Source organism: Megalops cyprinoides, chromosome 6 (assembly GCF_013368585.1).
Source record: "Megalops cyprinoides isolate fMegCyp1 chromosome 6, fMegCyp1.pri, whole genome shotgun sequence".
NCBI classification, from domain to species: Eukaryota; Metazoa; Chordata; class Actinopteri; order Elopiformes; family Megalopidae; genus Megalops; species Megalops cyprinoides.
In genome coordinates this window covers 11308384-11328817 of record NC_050588.1, presented here as the reverse complement: position 1 = coordinate 11328817, position 20434 = coordinate 11308384, and the positions used below count along the sequence as shown (strand labels likewise).

At 41.9% G+C, this 20434-nt stretch overlaps 1 protein-coding gene across 1 annotated transcript in view; it reads left to right on the top strand.

Annotated features, from left to right (window-relative positions):
* Nucleotides 1-20210, top strand: part of LOC118779218 (synaptotagmin-6-like) — a 43063-nt gene extending 22853 nt beyond the window's left edge. Inside the window, exons 2-7 of the mRNA XM_036531197.1 lie at nucleotides 9021-9393; nucleotides 12041-12602; nucleotides 16894-17014; nucleotides 18337-18508; nucleotides 19050-19200; nucleotides 19911-20210. Coding sequence (XP_036387090.1) covers nucleotides 9021-9393; nucleotides 12041-12602; nucleotides 16894-17014; nucleotides 18337-18508; nucleotides 19050-19200; nucleotides 19911-19982 — 1451 coding nt within the window. The 3' untranslated portion in view covers nucleotides 19983-20210. The remainder of the gene's footprint in view (nucleotides 1-9020; nucleotides 9394-12040; nucleotides 12603-16893; nucleotides 17015-18336; nucleotides 18509-19049; nucleotides 19201-19910) is intronic.
* The last annotated feature ends 224 nt before the right edge of the window (nucleotides 20211-20434 follow it).

Genomic DNA, 20434 nt, shown 5'->3' with positions numbered 1-20434 from the left:
ATTTTGAACTTTGGAAAAAACCTTGGAAAACTTCATGAAATCACACACAATTATCACGTGTGAAAATTTTATGAGAGTGCTCTAGTTTAAGTTCAGTCTACCCCAGGAGCACATTGAATGATCTCTCCACTGAGTAATTCAGATCAAGAGGCCATTACTGGTTAGCAGACTGCAATGCTTTGTCAGCTCATTAGTCCAATTATATGCATTATGCAAATTGTTTTAAAATATATCATTACACCATAATGATACTCATCTACGTACTTATTTCCCTAAGTATATGTATAAATAAATAAATGTAAGCTTTGCTGAAACATTGGATCTTATTCACTGATTTAAAACACTCAATTGTATTTTTGCTCAGGTGAATTATATGTGCGTATATATCTTAATACTATGTACATCTCAGTAAGGGCAGAATAACGTTCTTAGCATTCTATATTGTAAACCGATGAGAAACGTGCTCCATATGTGCCCTCTGATATGAGCTCCATAAGACCTCATTCTTGTCGAGGGAGAAGAATCAAAATGAACGACCAGCCCCTCATGCAAATCAGCCCGAGAGCCTCAGCATCTGTTTGTGCCCATGTGCTGGCCTCCTGACAGCGCTGCTCTTTCTCCAGAGGCTTTTTTCCCTTTATTCACATGAGTGCCTGTCACCGTTTCAAACATCTTATTAATGTGCGGTCTGATGGCGCACCTCTCCCCGCCGCGCTGTTGGTCTCTCTGCGGCCGCCCCGGCGCGGCCCCTCTTATCTCACCGCGGCCAGGCGTTCGCATTGACGAGACCCCCGCCTGGCGAGCCCGCGCAGGACAGCCTGATCGATTCAGGGGCCTGCACGTGCCTTTTTATTTACGCTGTGCTATTTATTTTAAGGCCGTCTTAGCCGATACCCTGACCTGCAGTAAATGACATAGTTTACATTTTGACATGTTGTCCATTTTTGCAGCTGGATATTGGCTGAAGTACATCCATATGTTTCCCCACGAGCGCTGGGCCAAAGACATATACTCTAATCAAGGAGTGGTACCCACACCCCGCCATAACTCCCACAAATTCATTTACTGCATGGTGAGACACAATGTTTCATGAACCATTCAGCTAACCAAGACCGTATGGGTGGAAACATCGCGCTTTGCTGGCTTATGCTTCACCATGCAATAAAGGCATCCTTGGGATTCAAACCTGCAGTCTTGGGGGTATGGGCACAGCTCGACAATGCGCCGCACTGCCTCCGCTGCTTCATATTCAGGGCACCTCTCCCTTCCTCCCTGTGTCAGAAATGCAGCGTCAGAACACCTATCCCGTGGGATTTCGGTGTGTGATCTCTAATGCTTTGAGAAAGGAAGCCGCGAAATGAAGCTGTGTGAAAAAGCCAGCGGTGTGGCATGCAAGTGGAAATTTACATCAAAAAGAAGAAGGATTAAATAACTGTGTCCGAAAGCCCCCCTGCAAGAGCGTGCCGGGAAATACCAATGCTAGGAAGGGAAAGACACACACACCGGTGCCTCACTTCTCTAACTGTACTGCCCCTCTCATAAGCGAGGGGTGTTTTTGCAGTGCTTTTCGGCATGCGCTGATGTCTCCGCCAAGATATGGCCAGGAGCTGATCCTTGTTTGAGATAAACCAACGTTCGCTAACGGATCAAATGAGAGCTCTGCGGTACTCTAAGAGTGTTATCACAAAGGTGATCATTTCCCATTCTGTATTCCCTCATTCTGCTCCTGGGAACTGATTCCGCCTCACCCAGAGGGTACCATCAGATTCGGTGCAGCACTCCATAATTGCAGCTGACTATAAGCAGACAGGCCAAATCTATGGAAATATCCTACCGGCAGAAGCCAAATGTGGTGAAAATTTCCCAAAAATTTCTAGGGATCAATTATAATAGTACATTGTACATCAAAACTGACAAGGACTACTTTGCTGATTGTCAAAATGCACAATTTATTTCCTCATATTGTAAGCAGTTAGATACACATCCCTATATAAATTGCTAAAAGCCCCTCTGCACACACACACTGGGAGGTGATGTTCATTGGTTGTAGCAACCCCCAGCGCTGCTCCCAATCAATCTGACATTCTGTGCAGTGCCTCAGGTCTCAGGCTCGGTCTCTCTGGGAAAACTGATATAAGCAATGAAAAATGTAATGAATGCAGCACTGTTGTTTGAACCAACACTTTCAACTGAACTATGGAAGAAAATAATTCAGAAAATATTTAATTTGTAAACAATTTATTTATATTATAGACATTGGCTGCATTCCTAAGATATTTCTGTTGCAAGATACAGTATGTAATGTGTCAAACAGATATTAAAGGACAAGCAATACATATCTTGTAGTATAAGTAGTAATGACTGGAATACTCATGAATTTGAAGATATGAGAAATTTACCATCACATAACAGAAGTTTAACATCACATAAATAAGGAAATGTAATGAAAAAACTGATATACTGAAGGGAATTCAATTTCATGAACTGCAGATTTACGAAATCAGTCAGGTTAAAAGCAATGCTACATTGTAATTTACATTAGCCGATACTTAAATACATGACTATATATATATATTTTACTAAAGCTTTAACAAAACTTGTGCACTGCCCCTGGTAACCACGTGGGGCAGTGTGTCTCTCTTTCAAGGGCTTCATGAAGCACCAACCCCCAGCTCCTGACCTGTTTAAAAAAAGCCATCATTAAAATGCACAAGAAAGATGCTTAAGTGATTCAAGGCATGAGGGTGCATGGCCCTCTGGCTCTCAGGGTATCCCTGGAGCATAGATGAGGATGGGGGCGGGGGCTGGTGGAGGGTAAGGCGGGGGGGGGGAGTGCACATGGCCCTCATGGCAGTATTAATTGCTGATTGTTTTAGCAGAACCAGCATGCCGTGCTTCGATTCCCCTGACACTTCTGGCTCATTGGAGCGTGCGGCTGCACCCGCCCTCCACTCTGCCGGCCCCCCTCTTCCACCGAGGCCATGCGGCTCCAGCTGTGTTAATGCACCGTGCTTCACCATATCACATGCATCATCTACCCATCTGCTGCATCCACGCTGCCCGCAGGAAGCCAGCGTGTACAGTCTGGGCCCTTTTTTGACACAAGAACCGGTCAGTTTATGGGGGGCAGGGGAGAAGGGAGGGGGGGGGGGGGCGGCAAAGAGTGCATCTTTCATCTTAAAGCCAAGTTGCTATGGAAACCAGGTACGGTTTGAGAGGACTTGGGGAGGAGCCCCAGGGCCCTTGGCCTGCTCTTTGACTCAGCTTCAAAACAAGGTTTAATTAGATTTATTGGTCCTGTGGAATGCTTCATAGGCTTAGCCCAGTCCTGCTCCAAAGTGTTTTCTACAGGGACAGTGGCAGAGAATTCAAAAGGCCCCTCTAGTCCTGCATCGGTTCAGCGACTGTGGATTACAGTCATTTTATTTAATGTACATTAACAGTGAAAACTTGATGCAGACAGCCGTGGAAACTGAGCACTTGTGCTGTCTTCTTTGGTCCCTCAAAGTCAAGGGACACAAAAATGTAGCAGTACGTAATGGTAGTATCATGTCACCTCTTATTAAAAGACTCCCATTCGTGAGTTGGCATTAATAATCTATGAAAAAACAGAGAGAATATTACAAACAATCTAGACTCTGTTTGGCTTTGCTCTACAGAGCCCAGCTTTAGAAAAATCAGACAACAATTGATATACACAAATTAGCAAATGAATTGCCCCAGATAGTAAATTAACAATCATTTTAGTATACAGATGTCGTATGGGATCATTAAGAAAAGACTTCGGAATACAGAACAGAACAGAAAAACAGAACTTTGCAGTCTTCCTGTGAACGCGTTCGTTCACACTGTATAATATTAACATTCATTAAGGATCGACACCAGTTAATGATATATCAACCCTCCGTTTTGAGCCACATAACACGAGCAGTCTAAACACGCAGGGAAAACGTGAGCACGCAAGAGAACAGCTCCTGTTGGCCTGTAAAGTCCTGTTCCTGTCCAAGCCCGAGTGTAATCAGTATTATTAATAATCTAGACAGATATCCGATCAAGGCCGCCTGCAAACGCGACGTACCGACACTTTTTAGAACTTTAGATTATTCCTTAAATCGTTAAGCGAATATGTTAAAACTGTAGCTGAGAAATGGTTGAATAATCTTGCACTGCTCCCATGAATATCTCATCTCGAAATAGCCTGATACGTCCGTTCGGATCCAGGGAGGTTTTCTGACCCATGAAATTACACCACCACAAAGATATATTAAAAAGAAGCACACATCGCGACGGAAACCCTTACAATATGCGGCCATTTCGTTTTTGAGCAGATCGGGCTTTTTATTACTCGTGTCAAAGTTGTAATTACTGTTCTCTTGCAAAGTACGTTACATTATTTAAGATGGGCACACACGGTGCCGTTGTTCCATTATACAGGTCAAATATGCTCAACGGTGCAATTATTCCTGCTGATGAATTTAAACTGATCGGGCAATGCCAGCCGTTAGTCGTTCAGGTGAAGTATTCATCGGAATCTCCATTGTTCTGCGATTCTGACTGAAAGGGCATTCTAACTTTGTTCTTACAGAGTTTGGTACCCATCTCACGCTCTAATCACGCAACAGATCTGTTGTTCTCCTTGGTGATTAAAAAGCGCTGAGGAGAGTCTTACATCATCACCGCAGCAAGAGGAAAAGCATAGGCTTCTTTTGTCTGAACCCGTTTTGCTTTCATATCGGGTCACCGTTGGGAGTAAGATAAGAGCGCGCAAGCAAATCAAAAGTCTAGCACCGAGCGCACGCACCGTGCTGTGCATAAGCAAGTGCGACAGGAGTTTAATGCGGGCGTACCTGAAACACTGTACGAGCTGGCTACCGTGGAATCAGATATGGGGCTCAGAGATCACACAAGTTTTTAAATCGGGGAGTGGGCGAGATGCGCACAGGTCTGGTCCAGGACAAAAAAAAATCCCCAAAATTTACAAAACCCACCAACTATCCATATCAATGTCTGAGAGAAATCATTTAGATAAATAACGAGGTTTAAAAGAGAAACATTTCTGTCAGCAACCCAGTTTGAATTGTCAGTAACTTTTATGAAAAGGGATTTCCAACTGAAGCAATGCCTAATATCCTAATAAAACATCCTGGAAATGTGCCCACATGGCACTGGCTCTGTCTGGAAAATCCCGTCTCCGGTAAAAAGCTAAGCTGAGAATTCTTCACGCCAGAGGCTCAATTCACTGTGGATTTTGGAGGACTGTCCAAGGATGAAAAATCTGGACACTGAATCCTCAGCTGAGCTAACAGCTAATCTTCTAAGATGAAGCCTGCAGCTACGAGGCTGTTTTTCTTCAGCCAATCACAGATCTGACGGTTGCAGGCTCAGATTTCACCTATGGCGCTCGCAGTGTGTCCCTGTGTGTCCAAGGCAATACTTTAAAGGTGGTTATACATATAGCCTACTTTTCCCGGGTTGCGCGGTTCAGAGAGAGTTTCCTTCGAACGAGAGTAAAGCCAGGAAAATAGTTCTCCTAACCTCATATACCCCCTTTAATAGGTGCAAATATAATGCTAAAGGTGATGTAGATCAGTTTAGGACTTTGAACAAAGGGAGCATAAAAACTGACATAAATTCAAATCGTGAAAATGTTAGATTAAAATGGCATCCCTGCTAAATCTTCTAGCATTGGCAGTACAATTTGCTCCTGCAGTTCAAAATGTAATTCTAGCAATGGCCGCACTTGTAGTGGTATGTAAATAACGAAAACACTTGTTTAAATGCGTTCAGTTTAAATTAAACGCAATTTGCATTGTGGCTGGATTGAATCCACCTCCTAGCTTTCACAGACAAAGGGCTCAGGTCACTGAGCTACCATACTGTCAGTTATTTTTTACAGGAACAAATTTCAAAAGCATATGGCTCCTGAATAATTCATATAACCAAGAACAACACGTTTAATTAGACTGCAACGTTGGATGCAAGGTGAATTGTTAAACATCTGTTTATCAATGTGCTATTAAAAGAAATAAATCGAACTAACTGTACTATTAAAATCACCGTGTCACTGCAGTATTCACATATTTTCCCTAGGTGAGTTGTCCTGTGGAATTCAAAAACCTCTCAAGGATGAAAAAAAAATGCTATGCTGTAAATTATCATATTACATAAATCACAGAATAAATTGACCATGGAGAAGAAATGATCTCAGCAAAAGGAACACAAAGTGATACTCGATAGTAGGTTTCCCCGCAGATGGAGTATACATGTTTAAATGTTTACAAAGCTTCATTAGTTTTTTTCTCTTTTTCTCTGTATATGCTAATAATGGTCCATCTCATCAGAATTTGAATTAATATCTGTTCCTTCCCATCAGTTTTATTTTTCTGGTTGCTTTCCAAGTTTTTTTCCCCTCCTCAGCCCTGGGTTTCTCTGCAAACACATTCATAATGATCATAAAGAAAATGGCATAACTGTTTTCCCATTCAGAGAAATGACAATCTGGGACCGAGGGTGTGAAACATTACAATGACTGGCCCACGTGGCTGGATTCCTCTGAAAATTGACTGTGTGCCCATTTATCTCTCATCGGAGGAAGGACGGTAATTACACTGAAACATAATTTGCAAGTCCAATACCGAGTACCCCGCTGCAGTACAGTGCTACTGAGGTATCCGTGCTCTCCAGAGAGGCCGAGCTGGCTGAGGGCTTATTTCATATTAGTTTTTAACTCCTGCAAGGATTAGGAATCTAAACAGGCATTAGACCCATTCTAGCCTTGTTTGGTGTGCAGGCAGACGCAAACTGTGTTTATTTATTTTTACAGTTTAACTTCTCTGTGTGTCTGTCATTTGCCTGTCATCATTTTCTTAATCTTCATCACCAGCCCTTAGGCTGGTGCACCATAAGCAGCCTTGCTAGTCAGTCCATTAGACAGCATCAGGCAACATGTTTGTATTCAGATGCCCTATTGTTTTGTGTGTGTGTGTGTGTGTGTGTGTGTGTGTGAGCATTTCATATGCCCCGCTTTAAATATGCTTTGTAGCACAAAATGACTGTATGCATATAAGAAAGCTGACTGAACAACAACAACAACAACAATGGATTACATTTGTATAAGTCCTTTCAAGGCTCTGAGGGCCTCGACCTTAACCATGAGGGATATCAGCAGGAGGATCCTGCTGGATCCTCTTGCAGTGCTGATCATGTTTATGTAGTGTGGGAAAATGGTAAAGGTTATCCATAACCAGGAAGTTACATGTTCAAGAACTGGGTGGGATCACTGCTGTTACACAGCTAAGCAAGGTACATAACATTATTTGCTTAAGTCAGCTCTAGAAATGAATAGAAATATAAGCTATGGAATTTGCCTCAGGCAAAGTTGTATTTAAGTCAATAAATACAGACATAGTATGTCTGTATTTATAACATATGTACAATGTTATGTAACACTGTACATAACCTTAAATTACAGCTTACTGTATAGTTTATACCATTTTGAACCCCCCTGTACCTACAAGAACCATACCATCTGTACCTTTGACCTGCACTAAAGTGCAGGCAATCCATTATCTCAAAATGTGTTGAGAAAAGTGCACTTATAGGTTCTTAAGCGCCCATCAGATTAATTATCTATAAGCCCTCTTCATTAGACAAATACACTGTGGAATAAATGGAGCTGCTAACACCCGTTACATGTCATATAAGGGCAGTACGCATCACAGTTTAATCCATGTTGAGAATCAGATGGTGTGCCTTTAAGATATGGTTGAATATTTGGGTGTAGCATATTGCATCAAGCTCACTTTTGCATTAATGAGTTAGCTATGGATATTTTATAATTAAGAGTATGCATATGTATGAACGGTTTCTTTAACATGACATTATCCAATAAAACCCACTAAATACTGTACATTACACTCATAGGTTGAAAAATCCCAATTTATACTTAATGTAACTGTTAAATATTCCATGCAGTTGAGTGTCTTTTATAAAACATGTTTATTCCACAAACATATTTATCCATGGCAATAAAGAGTATTATTTTAAATATTAATTATTTCCTTTGCAGGCTGCCTTATCCATAATTTTTATCCGTTTATACAGCTGAATATTACTCAAGCAGTTCAGGTTCAGTACTCAGGGGTACAGTTATTGCAGGGATCCAGCACAGTTTTGAACCTGAAAGCCCAGATCCCTAACCACCACTCTCCAGTGCTTTAAGAAAGTAAACAGAAAACTGTAGAATAATGAACAATTTCTAACATATGTGAGATTGTTGTTAGATAGTTTAATTGCCAGAGAGCATGCAATAAACTAAAAGCCTACACTCAAATGGACATCTTGGGGACGTGAATATTGAGTGGAATGGTCTCAGAGCCCAAAATCTGGTTGTGCAGTGTTGTGACGAGCGCAAGGCAGAAACAGGTGAGCAGAGAGATGCAGTAATGAGGTTTGGAGGCCTTTAGGAGCAGAGCTTTTGAGGGCACGGTGTCCCAGGAGAAGAGCCCTGAAAAAGATGTAAGCTTCAATGGACTGGTGTGATGGATAGACTTGTAATTTAGTTTTGCACTTACAGTGAATAATGTACATTTGCTTTATCCCAGGTGTCTACTCTTTGTTTGAGATTTGTTTCATGCATTCTTAAATCAGTTTACTATAAATATCATATGTACAAATGACATTTATTGCAAAATCCCATTACTTCCTTGGGAAAGAAATTACAGTTACATAACTGGAAAAAAAGCACCAATAAAACTCAGTCTTCTAAAAATTACCTGTCAAGACTGTAATGTCAACAAGCCACTTTCAGCAGTCACAATCCATTCAGCTTGAATTGGTCTAGTGTGCTCATGCTTAATGTAAATGATGTTGTGTTCTTTCATGCTTATGTCTATTAATCACCCTTTCTTCCCCCTCTCTTTCTCTCTCCCCCTCTCTGTCACACTCCTGTCTTACATCTCTGTATGTGCTTGTCATTCCTCTACACTCTCCCCATCCCCCCCCATGGGTCTCTCCTTCAGACATCTCTTTCGGCCTCCTCTTGGTGGTGTTTATTGTGTGTGGTCTGGCCCTGCTGGGGGTTATTGTTTTCGCCTCCTGGAAGCTGTGCTGGGTGCCCTGGCGCAAAAAAGCCCTGTCCTCCAGCGCCACTGCCCTCACCCCGGCTGGCCCCTCTGAGAGAGGCGGAGACTGCTTCTGTCCCTCCCGCCCGGACGCCATGGCGACGGAGAAGCTGAAGGACCCTGCAGGCTCCGTGAGCATCCTGGAGGCAGCAGTGAAGATCAGCCACACGTCACCTGACATCCCGGCCGACGTCCAGCTCTCCATGAGGGACCACTTCCTGCGCCGCACCCGCATGGCCCGGCAGACGACTGAGCCCGCCTCCTCCAACAGGTCAGCCAATGGGCCTCCGCAGCATTGACACACCGTGCGTGCCTCAGACACTGGCACCATAGATGGTCTATGTATGGACCAGATATTCAACTCCGTAAGATACACATTGAATCTTCTGCTCTGCCATTATTGAAGCTAGAAATGATCTGATTTGCTGGCATCTCATGAACAATCTTGTGGAGGAGTAGTGTCAAACAGGACACCCATGGCTAGCATTGCAAACAGCACTGGAACCTTCTGTTACCAACCAGAACCAGGGGGGCAGAAGGGACACGGGAACCAGACATCATGATGTAGATTATCTGTGCTAGTACTCTTAAAACACAGATTAATTATAATCCGACATTTCTTCCTCAAGTACTTTCATGCACGTAAAGTAATCACATTATCTTTTAAATTCAATTCTGGGATGCAGCTCCAAAAAAGAATGGTTTCACCAATCCATATCTGGTGGTACGTAAAGTACCTCAGCTTGTCCTGCTGATCAGCTCCTGGCTCGGATTTTGACATCGTTGACAGCTATCACAGACTGAGTTAACATTTTTGCAATCCATAATGGCCTCAGAGGGAATTCAAGCAGGTAGTTTCGGAAACAGTGGGGAGGATACCTCCTGAGAATGCAAACAAATTAAAGTCTGAGGATAAGGCAATTGTGCTCGGTGAAAATTAATCTGTCATGTTTTCTTACACAGGCAGAATGAAAGTATACTTCTCACCTGAATACTTAATGCCATGTTACACACAACAGTTTGGCCTTCATAGCAAATCAGTTTATGAGGATATCGCCTCTACTGAATTTTACTAGTTTTGTTTTATTTTACATGGAATAAAAACAATGGTTAAATGGTTAAATCCAGGAAAAGTGTTTGGTTGGGTACACCATGAACTTAAAAGGAACCATGTGGATTTATTGATCTATTTTGTAGATGCTCAAATGTCTCTTGTGTCGTTTAAAAATAATTCCAGCTCCTACCGGCGCATGAACACAAAATAATATTTGTAGGAGACAAACATCCTAGCTGCACTTTAATTGCTTAAATTCATTACTGAAAGGCCAAAGCACTTAGTGATTGTATGGAAATGCCCCCTCAGAATGCATCCCATTTGTTTCTTTCAGAGACCTTCGGGTTACATCGGTAATGGATACCCACAGCACGGCACAAGATCATCATAATAATGAAACTTATAAGGCCTTGAAGCTCCTTTTTGTACACTTTGAGTAGGGCTACAAATCACAAGAGTACAGTAAGATTAAGAGTGCTTAATTTGAGAAAGAAATCAAATCATAAAGACCAGATCCTGCTTTTATGTGCTGTACATCCATGGCGCTATGATATTATGAAATCTATTCGATAAAATTAAATATGATGAAACAATCTTCGATCAAAGTCAGATCATACACCCATTAAAGATGAGGTTGATCATTTCCTAGTGTAGAGCATCAACCAAGTGTAAAGATCAAACACTGTGCAATGGCTGAAATTTGATGAGAAAACAGTATATATACTCTTTTTGGAGAGTATATATACTGTATAGATAAAAATAACATTACAGTCTTTTGAGAATGGAGACTATAAATTCCTTTCTCAGTGAGCGTTGTACTGTAGCAGTCAACGCAGGGAAAACCAGGGAAATTTTACTGTGGGCCACCAGCACAGCTTTCATTTGAGGCTGTACCCATTTATCATATGGCTGGGGAAATGGAACTGAGTAAATGCAGATTCATCAAAGGTAGAACATTCAATCCCTGCCTGGGATCCAGTGACCCTTGGAGCTCAGACCATTGTTCCTTATGGGACAGCCTTGGTGCGCCACAATTGCTTCTCTATCGCACTTCTGTCTCCCTCTCTCTCAGTCCAATCCAGTTATTCTTTAATTGGCTGGACAAACCAAAGCAGCATTGGGGTAACACCCACATACATATGCGCACATAGAGTAAACATATATATGTATTACTGTGAGGGAGGAACCTTCACCTGTCCCCAAAATGGCTGCAATATTTGTTAATGTGGTGTTTGTTTTCTTGTTAAATTTCAGTGTGAAGAATCCTTTGTTTTTCAATATGCAATATTTGCAATATACAGATCTCATAACCCCAGCTTCATTCCAAGCAGGTTAATTGTTCAACTGTCAATTGTAATTGTCATTATGTGTAATTTAATTGTAGACAATTAGCCATTGGCTAATCTGCCTAATTGAAGGCATGTTAAACACAGGTGTGCAGCTATAGAGCAGGAGAGCTCACTATTTTCTTCTGCAGTTGGCTGTGTGCTGGAGCTGGTTCCTTTTGTTTGTCAGGTTTTAAAATATATATATATATATTTTAATGCTTGCTCATTCTGCTCATGTTTTTGTGAGAAGTGGCAGCCAGTGTATCCACAATTATGAATACAATTTTTAGTTTTTTTCCAATTGCTTGTTTTCACTATGTCTTGTTTACGTTGTAATTCATTATATACTGTAGCACTTTAGGATGAAGCTTGTTGTATTAAAATGCTATGTAAATAAAGCTGTTAGATTACATTAGATAGATAGACAGACATATGCAGTATATATATATATATATATATATATATATATATATATATATATATATATATATATATATATATATATATATGTAATCACTTTCTGTCCACCTCTCCAGACACAGCTCCTTCAAGCGGCACCTCCCGAGGCAGATGCACCATGTAACGAGCCTGGACCGCGGCAGCGACTTCCTGGATGTGGACGAGCAGGCGACTAGCATTGGCCGCATCAAGCCCGAGCTCTACAAGCAGGGCATGCAGGAGGTGGACGATTCGGCCAAGAACGGCGGCAAGACCTGCGGTCGCATCAACTTCTCCCTCAAGTACGACTACGAGAACGAGGCGCTCATCGTCAACGTCCTCAAGGCCTTCGACCTGCCCGCCAAGGACTTCTGCGGCAGCTCCGACCCCTACGTCAAGGTCTACCTGCTCCCCGACCGCAAGCGCAAGTTCCAGACGCGCGTCCACCGCAAGACCCTCAACCCCACATTCGACGAGTCCTTCCAGTTCCCCGTGCCCTACGAGGAGCTGGCCAGCCGCAAGCTGCACATGAGCGTGTTTGACTTTGACCGCTTCTCCCGGCACGACATGATTGGGGAGGTGATACTCGACAACCTCTTCGAGACGTCCGATCTGTCCAGGGAGACCTTCCTCTGGAAGGACATCCAGTACGCCACCAGTGTAAGGCCACCTGCTTTTTCATTACCTCTATATGTGAAAACTATGCTTTTCCTCTTTACATGTATTGCACACCTCCCTTTGCCATTCATCACGGTTAACAAACATGGATGACCTAAAAAAAAAGGTGGGGGGGTTGCATCGACTTCAAAGTATAGTTTTCAATGAGAATGAAAAGGTAGCCCAGGAGGTATTGCAATATGTTCCAGCTCAGACTTGGCATAGAGCATCTTGTGGGCAACCTGGGGCTATCCCTGGTTACGTATGCTTTGAATATGCAAAAACTTTTCCCAGAAGGCTCATGTCAACCACCAAATGTTCGAAGGGGCAGCAATATTTTCTTCAGAGACATACAGAAAGGTAAATGGGATAAATACATGTAGGAGACCATCTGGACGAATTCCAAAGGTGTACAGAGTGGAAAAACAGTTGTACGATGTCATCTGGACTTTATGTCTTAGATGGAAGGCATGTTTCAGGTGGAGAAAGAGTGATATGCTGATTTTGCATATGTTTGAGAAGTCATATGGGAAGATTTCAAAGCCTCGCCTGTCATCAACCTGCTTCTGTGAGGCAAGATAAATTGAGACAGCAGCAGATGATCTTTAGTTCTCTTGGCTGACAGTATTCAGCTTTTGTAACACTTTTATGATGCCTGAAATAAGGTTTAAAATTTTAACTACTACATAATCTTCTGAGGAGGAAAGAACAGATTCCTGTAAGCTCATGTCATGTTAAAGTATAAAATGATTATCATCAATATGGATCTTAATTCGTAAAACAGGATCCGTTTTATTATGTAAAAATCACTTACACATTTACATATTATTGCACATACAGATGTTTCACAAAATCTGTGAAACACTGTGAATTCCAGACACCAGAGAGTTATATGTACACACATATATTTCACACCCACACAGACACATCCATGCTCATAACAGCTCTGTTGCACATGAGATTTTACCAGGCATCTGCCTGGACATTTCATGATCTTATACAAATAATCCACGTTATCACTGGAAAAATTACACGTTCTGAACACATTTTCATTCAAGTATAATTAAGCCCCACCATACATATATGAAGTGCATCATATTTCCATACAAATCCCTTCCAAGGCATTTTGTAGGTTTCAAAATGCTCACATATTTATGAATGAACCATGAATTTTGATTATCTCTCATCAGATAACATAAATTGCTCTCTACATTGTATAGGTCTTGACGGTACCCTATTCATCAGACCACGTCTTGCAGTCATAGCAGAGAACGGTTTGCTCTTTGCAAGTGACATTACCTTTTAATGAGCTGTGGTAATGTGCAGCTAAAACACAAAAGAGAGGTTTTATTAGCTATAATAAAGTATGCAATGACAAGGATGCGCGTGGCAATGGGCACATGTTTAACAGAATCAAAGCTGGGGGAGGGAAGCATTTGTCCAAACACCATGGCATTTTCTCATTAAGGTATCAGGTTTTAGCTAGTGCTACATTTTTTTCAGTACTTGGCCACATGCTTTCTCATCAGGAGGCTGACAGCCACTGAAACTAACAGAAAGTATCATGTCAGAATCAAAAACATAATACACCATACAGTTCACACTGAATGATCCCTGTAGTGTAAGTAACAGTAGACACAGAGAGTGGTACAGCAGGAGGTATTTACTTAGCCCCTTGAAGAGAAAAGCACTCTTTACAAATCTTTAATGCTCAATACAGGCTGAATTCTAGGAAAAGAGGAAAAACTGTGCAGTTTGTTTATGTATCGAGAGGGTCATGCATCAGTCAGACAAACATATTTTTTATGAAGAAAAAACATTTCACAGATAATAGAGGCAGGGATACATAATCCATCCAAACTGCTCAGAAGATTTCACTCACCAAAGAGTAACATAGTGTACTCTACAGTTTCAAATTCAGCTTTCCCCACTCGCTGCGTAAGGCTTTTCTTCTGACTGGGACGACAGATATTTTTCTTTGAATAAGGGTGCCTGTCAGTTCTATTATGATGAGCGCCTTTCGATTGCCGGGGATATGCTGAATGATGCGAGGTTTCGAGGGAGAAATTTCTGGTCAGTCAGATACACAAAGGCATTAGGATACAGCTTACACGCTGTAATTGCCAAGTAGCACATCCTGCAAAATTGTGGACTGAATCATATTCGCTGCAAACAATTTGCCGGAATTGGCTGCGCCATCCCCGGACACAAGTTTCTTTCATTGCGGCAGCTGAGGGCTTCTTTCGTACTGCAAGCTGTCAGTCAAGAATAGTAATGGCAGTAATTACGAAACGGACAGATGGCAGTTTGCACTTGTCACTGGATATGATGTAGGATACAATAAAGTAGGTGGAGTTTACTACCTCAGAGGTTTTTTTATGCTAATGGTTCAAGTAAACCCATCAGATCAAACTGGACCGTATACAGGCTTGGCACCAGGAGAAAATAGAGAGGGGTGCAATTGCAATCTACAGTGGGTGCACAAAAAGTCATAAATACTATGTAGATATAAGGATATAAGAAGACAACTGTGGGTGCACTGAGGTCCGTCTGGGGGTGTAATGCGACCCTAAACACCCCATAGCGCCAGGCCTGACTGTATATCAAATATGCAGCCATAAAGTCTTGTAAATATATAGACACACATTTTGCGAGGCTTTGTGAAACAGACTTATTTTTAGGTTTAGCAATATCCTTCTCATTTGGATGGGAAACGCATATACCTCAGTCATCTATATGGAACTACGCTCCGTTATTTTGCTGACCAGCTCAAGAAAAGATGATCGGAAAGTTATGGATTACATTTCCCAACATTTCGTTAGAACTCATAAACGCAGGCAGGCCATCATAATCCAGCAACTAAGCAAGAGAGTCGGGGAATTAGCCAACCACACGGGTGCGTGACGAGGCTCAATTAAGTGATTTAAAAAAATAAATCCCTAGCCTTAATTCGAAATGTCTCCAACTAATGATACCAGAAACCAACATTATATTTGCTGTTGTGTGCAGTTAAGTCTGAGTAACTGTCAAACAGACTTATTTCCTTATGAGGGCTAACTGATGTTTTGTTGCACTGGCAAAGTTTACTCTGCTCAAAGTGTGGTGAAGAATTGCACTGACTTGCCCCCACTTCAGGCACACAAGCACTGGGGTACAGCTTTATAATGGGGGAGCCATGAGGACCACCTAAGCAGGAAAAATAAGTACTGGGTCATATCTAGCATTTTTTCTTTTTCTTTTCATGGCCAATACTTTTCACTAATGGGCGAATGAAGAGAAAACTGAAAACATTTTTTCCATGGTGCCTTTGAAATTGCGTCTGAATGACATATGTAAAATAAGCCTACTTATAAACTTCCTGAATATTTACTTATACTCAACAATACATATGCAGTACCTTAATCTGTATAACCCAGTCCGTGCTGCCAACAACAGGCAACTAAGTACTGGAATCAACAGATACACGCCATTACAGTGTCATCAATGATGTTTCTGAGGGATAGGACAGGTTAGGCATGGAACCCCAAATACATACTCTAGCTCAGAGGAACTTTTCAGAGTTAAATGAACACTTATAGTGTTGAATTAACACTGTTGAATTTGCTGTGTAGTTGACTCTGATCTGTTTGTAGGGATTTAATGTTTGTGATTGCTGACTCTGGTGCAGCTCTTAGCCTACTGCTATTCTGTTTGGTGGGAAACATATTAGTCACCCTCTGAGAGGATGGGTGATGTGACCTGATGTGGATGTTGGCTGATTCAGTGTGGCCCGTGGTTTCCTGTCAAAGATGTACTGTGGAGAGTCAGGGAAAACTGGTAATAGACAGGAGCAGGTCAACAGTGGACTGGTCACCAAGCTTTTAACTGCTGGTTCAATAGTTCACCAGCTGTTTCTGTAGTTACATCCTGCACAGGTGGCATTCAGTCAAGGCCATTATCAAATGCTTCATAATTCCCATTGCAGATAAAGACAAGGGCCAGAGTTAAGCCTAAACAAATTGCAGCTTGTGCTTAACTTTGTTAAAGAAATTCAAGTAAGTGTTTCTTTCCCTTCTCACACACCATTTTGAGTTCTGCCGTCTCTGGAATTAACAACAAATGTGTTCAGAATGCAGACAAGGAACTCGTCCTTCAACCTGTGAGCCAAAGTTCTGAAGAAGCTGCAAAGCTCCTGAAGCGTTTCACCCCCCCCTTGAAAGCCCACCTCGCCCTGTTCAGTCCGCAATTTCCCCCATTGTGTGACAAGGTGCTGCATGTCATGTTTATGAAGTCACTGCTGTGCTTGATCCAACAGGAGAGTGTGGACCTGGGGGAGATCATGTTCTCGCTCTGCTACCTGCCCACTGCCGGGCGCCTCACACTCACTGTTATCAAGTGCAGGAACCTCAAGGCCATGGACATCACAGGATACTCCGGTACTGGGGGGGGGGGGGGGGGGGGTTGAGAGAGAGCGAAAGAGAGAGAGAGAGACAGCTGGACAGAGCTGGAGAGAGACAGAGAGAGAGAGAGACAAACAGAGAGAGGGCAAGAGAGGGAGAGGGACAGAGAGGTAGAGAGAGAGAGAATGTACGTGCATGTTCATTTGAAAGTCACAAAGGGGAAGAAAAAATACATAAAACTATAATCAGCATGTTGGTAGCAATTTGCATGAATAGAGCCACGGCTGAAGAAGAGAGCATTAATCCTCTTCTTGATATTGGAAGGTGAATTTATCTTCCAGTGAGGAAAATCTTGTGTAGAAATTTGACAGTTTAAAAACCATGGTACCATTTGATTAGATTTATGTTAATCTGGTTATTTTTTATGTAAAAATAAATGCGATGTGATGTAAAAACATATTTTCAGCAGACGTTATACTGACATAGATTTTTTTTCAAAGCAGATACCGTTAAAATGTTAATTTGAAACAAATCACTAAGATGGCATGTCTGTAATTTTGTTTCTTGGAATTCATGTTCATTTCCAATTTGCAAACATACGGGTGTTGTGATACAACAGCTATTTCAAATTTAGTAACTCCTATATTGTATATCATCAGGCTTCTGTGCCTGTGTTTTCCACATTTCCATAGCGTGCAAGCTGTGAGCTGGAAGCTTCACAGACTGAATACAGTGTTATTTAGCACATTATAGTTTCTGTTTTGACATTGCCATTTCACATGATAAAATCCATTCTTGGAAGATTTGACAGATCCCGTGAGAGTCAAATCAGATTTGTACGCAATAAACCATGGCTATTAGATGGTGCCCTGGAGCAATTCCATTCCATAGCAAAGATTCCTTCAATTTACTTAGGTTATGCATATTTGCGGAAAACATGATAGTGTATATCCTTCTAACACTAGAGCAGAATTACTTACACGTAATGGATCTTGTAGGCTATCCATTTGCAGATATGGAAAATGATTCATTTTTGCCAGAGAGGCTTTTGCTTATCCCATTACTGCACAGCGTGATGTATTCCATATTGATGTCCTTGATTCACCCAAACTGACTGTTCATTAATGCCAAGTAAGCAAATAACTTTTTTGTTATAGTACACAGCAAAAACTTAAAATGAATTATGTTTTGCATTTTATCTGAGTCTAACCATTGTTGGGCCACACACCAATGTGTCTCTGATGTTGGTCTCTTGTGAGTTTATTTTAAAAGGCACAGGACAAAACACATTAATCTGTCACCTGTCAATTGTGTCATCTGGAATTGTGTTTATGAATGAAATGTCCTCCGACTGGCAGATCCCTATGTGAAAGTGTCCCTCATATGTGACGGGAGGCGCTTGAAAAAGAAGAAGACGACTATTAAGAAGAACACCCTGAACCCCACCTACAATGAGGCCATCATCTTCGACATCCCTCCCGAGAACATGGATCAAGTCAGCCTCCACATCTCGGTCATGGACTACGACTTGTGAGCAAAGATTTACCCCTGTTTCGTTTAGAGCCATAGTGATGCAATGTGAGGAAAGAGCTCACATCCAATTTACAATAAAAAAAAAATTTTTGAACAAACTGCTAACCACAAAGAAAGAAAAAACAGATCAATAATTTAATGCCAAAACAAAACTTCAGTTAGACTAGCTTCTCCTAGACTCCCTTGCTAAGGGAAATTTCAACATGTATTTTTCAAACTGCTAACTAATAAAGAAGTTTCACAGTGGAAATTTAGATGATGGCCCTGGCCAGTGACACTACAGCAACGTCATACCTTTGATTCAACAGAAGCACTGTCTGGACATGATGTAATCTGAATCCGCAACTCCACATCACTGTATTAATAAAAAATTAAGGACAAAATAATGGCAAAGCAGATCCTTTCAGAGGAATTACTGTTTAAAAGGAATTACACTGACATTGAGATAGAGGTAATATATAATATCTTTAGGAAAAAAGCCTGCACAGATAATGGTAAAGAGGAGCTTTTTTCACCCGTTCATGGTCTTTACTTACAGGGTGGGTCATAATGAGGTCATTGGAGTAAATCGTGTGGGCAGCCACGCAGAGGGGCTTGGCAGAGACCACTGGAACGAGATGCTGGCCTATCCTCGCAAGCCCATTGCTCACTGGCACCCCCTGCTGGAGGTGAAAAAGTCTGAAAAAGAGGTTTGTCAAAACTTTCTTGACTGGTTACAAATATAAGCAACACTGATGTTTAGTCAGAGTGTTTGAAAGATGCAGTATATGTGAAGAAAGCTGTTTTGCAGCCTGCTCAAATGGCGGTAAGGATAGCTAATCATTTTCATTCATCAGTTCTTCCAGCAGCGGTGTTCCCACAGTAGAGTCACGTTCTGCAGTTTTTATTGATATGATGTCATTTCCTACCGGTGTACCTCTGATTTGCTCCACTTCCTTCTCTTTTCACCCGTGAAGGAATGATGATTCAGTTTAGTGGGTCATTGAAAGTTATAAATGAGCTATGAACGTGTAATGACTAGCAGTTATATAATTGATTTAAGGAATAAGACCATGAGAATTGATAATTGACATAGTTTTTACATAATTATTAAGCTGTAGTTCCTGCTGTGACACCTTCAGGGGCTGGTTAGTCTTTTATCCAATATTTTAAAAAGGCACTAAAACAGGAGTTACGCAATCATAGAGATGACAGCATTAAATTTGGACACCTTTTGGGAATTGTTTGAGCCTTCTCAACGGGTTCTGTCTGCAAAAAAATCTGAATTGTTACAATGCCTTACATATGTAAACCTCAGTGGTGTGTGTGTGTGTGTGTGTGTGTGTGTGTGTGTGTGTGTGTGTGTGTGTGTGTGTGTGCGTGTGTTTGTGTGCACATACGCGTGTGTGTGTGTTTCCAGTGGAAGGCCCGCACGGCCAGCTTTGACAGCCAGGGCTCCTGCCCTTCCCCCAGACCTCCATCCAGCCCATGAGGACGGAGTCAGCACCGGGGAGCCCCCGCCCCACCTACCAGCCCTAGTGCGGTGTCAGCATGTCTCCTACTGACTCGCTGTCTGTCCGTCCACCCATCCATCTGTCTGAGGGAAACCTTCCTTCCCCGCACATGGTCACAGTACCCAAAGAACTGCCTTAACGCTTCTGGGACATTCAGTGCTGGGACAGGAAGACTTTTTAAATTCTTGGGTACATTACGACTGAGCCAAGCCACACGGGATTACTGGATACTCCCTCTGGGATTTTTAAAGAATTTGGGAACTCTCTACTTGACAGAATGGAATACTTTGTTTGTCATTTTTTCATATGCTTCACATTCGCAATGTGAAAGTTGTGGTGACTTGCAGAGAATAAGGAATGAAAGGATGATGGTGAAAATAGGTATTGAGAGGATCTGATGGGTACAAGTGAAAGCACTAACTTGAAAAAC